Source organism: Pungitius pungitius, chromosome 14, assembly GCF_949316345.1.
Source record: "Pungitius pungitius chromosome 14, fPunPun2.1, whole genome shotgun sequence".
Lineage (NCBI taxonomy): Eukaryota > Metazoa > Chordata > Actinopteri > Perciformes > Gasterosteidae > Pungitius > Pungitius pungitius.
The window spans coordinates 16,284,186-16,291,331 of NC_084913.1; the positions used below are offsets into that span (position 1 = coordinate 16,284,186).

At 42.0% G+C, this 7,146-nt stretch overlaps 1 protein-coding gene across 3 annotated transcripts; it reads right to left on the reverse strand.

Annotated features, from left to right (window-relative positions):
* Positions 1–434: 434 nt before the first annotated feature.
* On the reverse strand, positions 435–7,074 carry LOC119227189 (uncharacterized). 3 transcript variants are annotated; one of them, XM_037485710.2, is made up of 6 exons: positions 6,950–7,074; positions 3,996–4,229; positions 3,653–3,916; positions 2,555–2,821; positions 1,785–1,925; positions 435–1,416 (listed from the first exon to the last, which is right to left on the reverse strand). In XM_037485710.2, the coding sequence occupies exons 1-6, from the start codon at positions 7,005–7,007 to the stop codon at positions 1,181–1,183; spliced, it is 1,200 nt and encodes a 399-aa protein (XP_037341607.2). In that variant the 5' UTR covers positions 7,008–7,074; the 3' UTR covers positions 435–1,180. The 3 variants fall into 3 exon arrangements, with proteins under 3 accessions (XP_037341607.2, XP_062413294.1, XP_037341605.2); XM_062557310.1 differs by lacking the exon at positions 6,950–7,074 and adding an exon at positions 6,372–6,518 and having other exon boundaries at positions 3,653–3,905; XM_037485708.2 differs by lacking the exon at positions 6,950–7,074 and adding an exon at positions 6,372–6,518.
* Positions 7,075–7,146: the final 72 nt, after the last annotated feature.

Genomic DNA, 7,146 nt, shown 5'->3' on the forward strand with positions numbered 1-7,146 from the left:
ACTGAGAGGATGCAGCTGTTTATTACAGGAGGGAGGGAGACACGTCCACAATAATATCTTGATCCCTCCATCAAGAAGAGCACACCATCATGTAAAAAGGTTTAATCCATGATGTGGAACTACAATAGTGTCAGCTGACTTTCAGGTCTTCTGGGGAGCACACACACACACACACACACACACACACACACACACACAGCGCAGGCCTTTGGTGAATCGTTCTGTTTCCTGTGGATTAGGATCAGGACGTTCAGATGAAATCTCTGATTCATCCCGCTGTGATGGGGAAAATCGACATTTTATAATCCCACACAATCACAAAATACACTGTAAATTCAGTCAGATCATATTATAATGACAGCTGGGTAGTTTCTGATCAGATATGAAGACAAACAAGTCAGACTTAAGAGATTTATTTATTTGTTACACCACGAGCTGCTGGACATTCAACATGACGCACGGACATTGATGCTTTTTCACATAGAACCACTTCCTGTGAATCATATCTCAAGTATACATAAAGAAAAAGTTAAACGTATTTACATGCTGTGTACTGTCTGTATCTATACAGCTTATACTTATTTTGTTACTTATGGCGTATATATATCATCACTGCTATATAAGAGGTAGATATTTGCAGCAGAGGTCTCAGAAAGCATTCACAGTATAATAGCATAGAAAATAGGCATGATAACATGATGGCAGAAACATCGTCAAAGAAGACATGAAGAAAGCGTGCTGAGCTTTGATTTGACATTATTTACATTACGTGGCTTTAAAACAACCCAGTGTGGTGTCTCCTGTAGGAACGGACGGACACACATTGGCATTTACTGTCTGCTGGTGGGAGTGTGCACAGGTGTCTGTGTGGGCCCACTGGGTCTGGACTCGTGCACAGGGAGCAGTGGAGGATATGATAGGCCAAACACTGCAGGGTGATGAACTACAGCAGAGATTCGCCCTGAGTTGCTGAAGGCAGCGGACAGTTTTATTTTTAATGTTGCATGCTGGTTGGACACAGTACCAATGGGTACTTTTCAAAAAAGATGTGGTCAAACTATCGGGGTTATGCTATGGTGCTGGAAAGGACGATCCGACCATTTGTCCAACCTCAGCTGCCGGAGGTTGGAGCAGTAAAACAGGCCTTGAAGACACAACGGAGCCGGAAGGAAAAGCTTTTTCAAACTACAGACTCACTTCCTTGGCGACCAAAGTAGTCCAGATCGTAGTAACTTTGATCCCTTACATTTTTCATCTCCTCCCACTGGACCTGCGAGTCTCTGTCTAACCCGATACCCCGTAAATATGAAACAAAGACATTCTGTAGTTCTGGATAAGGAACACTATTCATGAACCTGGTAAACTCCTCCACCAGCTCTGGATCAACTCTCACAGTAGAAATGGGCGTATTCCTCTCTGTAAGGAAAATTAGAATCTCAATTAGGACAAGATGATGTTCAAGTTCAAGGTATGAGGTATAATGTGTTGTGTTGATGTGTCTTGACTGTCTCTGTTAATACAATGGAATTTAGTTCACAAATGATCTAAAACCTGATAACATTTGTTCACACAAACACAGAGCGCTGGCACCAAAGAAGTCTCTGGTTTATCAGTGAATTCTTTTGAACTGCACTATGGACTAAAGTCACAGTAAACTGGTATGAACCAACAGGTGTTTATAACAGGTTTGATACCTGCATCTGCAGTGAGAAAGGACGGACTGAATCAGTCCACTAATTTATCCTGCTAAAAGGTCTTATAACAGAAATAATAACACGTCTTACCACATTTAAGCAGACATATCATTATGTAGGATATAATGGTGATTATGAGCCCAACGCAGAAGAGTCCAAGGAGTATCATGCCCATTTGCCAAAGGTTGCTTGACGGGTAAAGAAGGTAGCTGCCATCAAGAGTATAACCATCTGTAACGAAAGAAGACCCTGAAAACCCATTCTCACCAACAAAGGGTTCCATTCTGTCCACTCTGGATATCTGAGATTTGGAAATCTTAAAAAATCAGGATAAAAGTTTTTTCTAGGACTTTTGGTGCTGAATACTGAATATCAATTAAAGGGATAGTTCAGATTTTTGTAGTGATCTCATCCAAACTCATCCCTACCACCCACATCATGTGCCATTCAGAATGGCTGGCTGACATTCTAAATATAGCAAACACTTAAAGGATTATTCTGGGTGTTTTGCTGCAGTCCCAGGCTGCATTCACACTACTACTCTACCACTATTTTCCATGTTCTGAGCTCCGGCATTGGGGGGACGCTCGTGTAACCGGAGCAAAACATATGGGTTTCCAAATGGAAACTGAGTAGTGTGGACATGGCCCCAGTGCAAAGCAGAACTTTGTTCTTCAATGTTTCTCTAAAAGGCTTCCCACTAAACGGCTGCACACTGATCAGTGACAGTATTCCTGGGTGGGACGGTAGGGGATCTGGTAGAACACCAACTCTAACTAAAGGCTTGAATTCAATAATATAATATATGTTTTATTTGCACCATGTCAATCAATTCCAATGTTATAGTTGTCTAATCTCACCCCAGAAGACGGTGATGTTGTGACCTCCTGCTTGTACTCTGCAGCCGTATGTGTAGGTGTTTGCGCTCTGACGGATCCCAGCTGTCAGCCTCATGATCACGGATCCGTCTTCAGAGGGCAGCGGTCCAGCTACAGTGATCCAGGCGGCCCTGGTAGCTCCATCTCCAATCAGATGCACAGAGCTAATCAATGTGTCAGAACTCGTCACGTGACACGTCAGCAGAAACTGGCCGTTGCTATCTTTGGGCTTGGCAAATACACGTAACTCTGGAAGGAAACAAAGTAACATCAAAGATCATAATCAAGGTTATGAAGCAGTTACACCATACAATGGATGATATCACATATAATTCACATGACCTTCAGAGCTCCTTGTTCAGTAAACATACAAACAAACACAAGCATGACAGTTTATTCTTGGCCCCAGGAACAGCAGTCATTGATTCATGGTCCCTTAGCTTTTTATGGATCTTCATAAGCAGGTGGAGTTGTCATTTGACAACAACATATGGCGAGGGGGGTGTTTTAGATGGTATTGTAGTAGGATGGTAAAAAAATGAGCGTTGAGGTTCTCCTCATGTCACCACTGACGTAGGTGTAGAACTGTAGCTGTGCACCCAAAGCTCTACGATACCTCACATGAGACGCATACAGTACCAGTCAAAGGTTTGGACACACTTTCTCATTGAATTGAATGAGAAAATGTGTCCAGACTGAGTGCAATTGTATTGTAGAGATATTTTTCAATTTAATTTTCTTTATTTGATTTGACAGTTGAACAGATGTTAATTTAACGTGCAGCTGACACTTTGGAGTGTTTCAGAAGTACTGAAAAAAGATGATGATTAGCCTGATGATGGCTGGATGAAAAGCAATGGATCATCAACGTTATAATAATCCATCCTGTGGTGAAAATGTTCACTTAGTGATGAAGTTACAGAGATGATCACAACAAAAAGAACACCACTCTCTGCATCCAATGGCACGAGGTTAAAGGTAATTCACATCTGTCACCAGTGATCCTCTTTGAATAGAGGCATTAAGCAAAGGTCCAAATGCACACACTTACATGAGCACCATGTGTTTCCCAGCTCTCACCTGTATTCTGGCTCACTGATCTCAGTTGAATTTTCTGGATCAACAGTGGACATTGTTCTGTGATGAAGTTTCTGAAGGCATCGTTCATCTCTGTTTTTGTGTTCCAATGACGTTCAATGGCTTTTGCGGAGGGAGACTGGGACGTCCATTTCTGGGATTCAGGGTTAAAGGTCATGAAGTCCATCCCATTCACTGCCCAGGCTTCAAAAGCAGACAGCGTCCCATTGGCCGCCTGGACGCAGCCACGTCTCCGCTGTACAACATCTAAGAAGGAGGTTTGGTTTTCAAACATCAAACAGCCAATCACCAAAATATAATCAACACGTCACTAATGTACACTTACACACTGTGTCGTTGACAAATGATGGAAACTCGAGAAGAGAATCTAAGATATTAAAAAATGCTTCAAAACAGTCTTTGGGTAAGTTTTTGGACTCCAGGGTCAGTTTGAAGTGTTCTTGTTTTGTTGAGGCGTCACAGTGAGAGATGGGAACTCCATCAAAGACTGTGAGCTGCTCAAACAAAGGTTGATCTCCTGGCCCCCGTCCTGTAGACAAGAACTCCAGAGAGTGGGAACCTGGAAAAAGAAGATTTTCCAAGAGTCAAAACTTCCAACTTTGACTCCCTTTCTGTGAACCCAATCACATCCTATTTGAAATGACACTCCGGGATCTCCTCGTCACAACTTCACTTTTTGGGATGCATTGAAGAACTAAGGGTCACCTTACCTGCTTTTTTTTTTTAATGCGTTTTAGTCTGATTAGTTCCACCTTTTTTAAATGGTTTCAAATGTACAAAGAAAACAGGTTTTCTTTGTACATTTGAGTTGCCTCTGTAGGTGCTGGTTAACCATTTCCAATGAACACCTGAATTGTTTTCAGTCAGGGACTCTGTCTTTGAGTGGGGTAGGAGGCCAGTGTGGCACGTAGCATTTAGTGCCTTTGTGTCGTTCCAGCTTTAAAAAAAAACAAAATCCCAGTGCCTTGTTCTCCTGCTGGTTTGATGTTCCCCACCTTTAGGATATTCTGCATGAAGCTTGTGACCTGCCTGATGGATGGGCTCCTTGTTGGGATGTCTTTTCTCAAATAAATTCCTAAAATCATTCTGATAATAATTATAAGAGATTTTATTCATACAGCGCTTTTTACAGTATTCAAAGAGGCTTAAAATATAGATCTAAAGACTAAAAACACACAGCATTGGTCACACATTACAAACAGTTTTGAAGAGGTGAGTTTGGATTTCTTGATCATTGCAGTGCTGGATGTGTTTGGGGGAACTTCCAAAGGAAGGGGGCAGCTATGAAGAAGGCTGGATTGTTGATTTGCTCTCACTCGCCCCTACGGGTCGATAGTTGCTACTACACTAATGGTGGATCTTGTGTCCCTCTCCTGGTAATAGTTGGTACTACCAGAGTTGCATATTTCTGTCTCCATCTGCTGGTGATAGTGTTTACTACCACCACCGCCCTCTCAACCCCTCTGCTGTTAGACACTTGTTACTGCAGTTTTTCCTCTTCATTCATGATCATTATGTATTTGATTGTTTGTTTAGAAACCTTCTTATAGAGTGAATATGAATAATGAGACTTGATCGATGAACTGTTTTTTTAGTCCCTCTTGGCTGAGGGTGGTGACACATTATTTATTTATTTTGAGAATCTTCTAAATGATAATTAAATAACATTAAGCTGACGCTTTTATCCAAAGTAACCTACATTGCATTTAACCTATTGTTTAGGGAGGGTTAGGGTTAGGGTTAGGTCTAGGGAGCAATTGGGCACATATGTCGAACCCGCGGGGTTCGGTAAAGTTAGTAACATATTCAAAAAACGTATAATTAACGTAAAAAAACGTATAATTTGACCAATACGGACCAGTGCAGGAGCTGTACAAATCACATTGATCTTAACGACCGTGAGGCGAGTGCGCAGGGACCGTCTGCAAAGTGCAATGCGGAGAAATTCAATAACTTCACTATTATGAATGCTAGAACCACCAAAACCATGGCATATGTCCTTGGGCTTGTATACATTGTACTACAACTTGTATTTTGTTTGAAAATGGCTTTTAAATATTTGTTAAGAATATTTTTCAATATCTCTTGCAAATACCGTTCAACAGCTCCACTGATATGAATGATAGAACCACCAAAATCATGGCATATGTCCATGACCATGTACTTCAACAAGTACAAGCTTCATATGCTATCAATTTGGTGGTTCTACCATTCATAACAGTGGAGCTATTGAACGGTATTTGCAAGAAATATTGAAGAATATTCTTTAAAAATACTTAAAAGCCATTTTCAAACGAAGTAAAGGGTGTAGTACAACAAGTACAAGCTCATGGACATAAGCCATGATTTTGGCGCTACTATCCATAACAGTGGAGTTATTGAATATTTCTTTTAGTTCTTTTTACGCATTGTACTTGGCAGACGGTCCCTGCGCACTCGCCTCGAAAGCGACTGCATTTTAAAAACAAAATGATTCGTCTAGCACGCTGAGCGGTCTGTTCTGGTAAAATGAGGGTTAATACGGGGTTTAGTTGGTTATCGGCCTCACTACGGTTACAAAGAGGTGTCGTTTGTGTTTTAACGTCGTTTCGCTGACGAGCTATTGAACCGTGAAGTCTGAATCGGCCCGCCGCCGGGTGACTGCCGCGCCGATCAGTACCCTCGGCTGGACCGCATGCCGGTCAGATCGTCAGCGACTCACCTCCATGTTTGAAGTGGGCAGTATCTGGCACGAACCTGAAATGCGTTTGACACCCCTGAATTAGGGGTTGGGTGTCTTGCTCAGGGACACTTCTATATGGCGCATGAGGCAGCAAACGGCAAACTTTGCGGCTTTCAGCACATCCTCTGTACTCCATGGCCACCGTCGCCATAGATGTCAATCATTTAGTTTCCAGCTATTTACCAGATACGACCCCCGCCGATCCTAAAATACTGTGCACACGCACAGCTATTCATCACACTCACACACACTGCGTACCACAGGGACACGTTGAGACTTGTCCAGCACACAGGTTTCTGTTCTACTAAACTACTAAAATCAACATTAGACTCGACTGTCTTAATGCATACACTTTCATGCAATCCCACAACAACAGATGAGGTCATAACCTGCTATATGACACGTAAATGAACTAGGATTAAGCTTATTGCTGTGACATACTTTCTTTTTGATAAGAGCTCATCAAGCTACAGAATACAGAGGTAACACAAGCGTAGTTCTGTCTTTGACTGGTTTGCCTCCAAATTCAGGAGTAGTGCTGACAAAATGCTACTTACATGTATAACTGGAAAGAAGTGAACATAGAATCAAAAGCTGAATCATTTTCATCTGCATATTGGAGCATGATTATATGAAAGTAATGGTTGGTTGTCCTTTCCATGCGACTCTGTTCAGATTTGTATCTGAACAAACTGGATAGACAAGGGTAAGCGTATGATCATGAGATACGTAACACCCAGACCTGCCTGGCAAG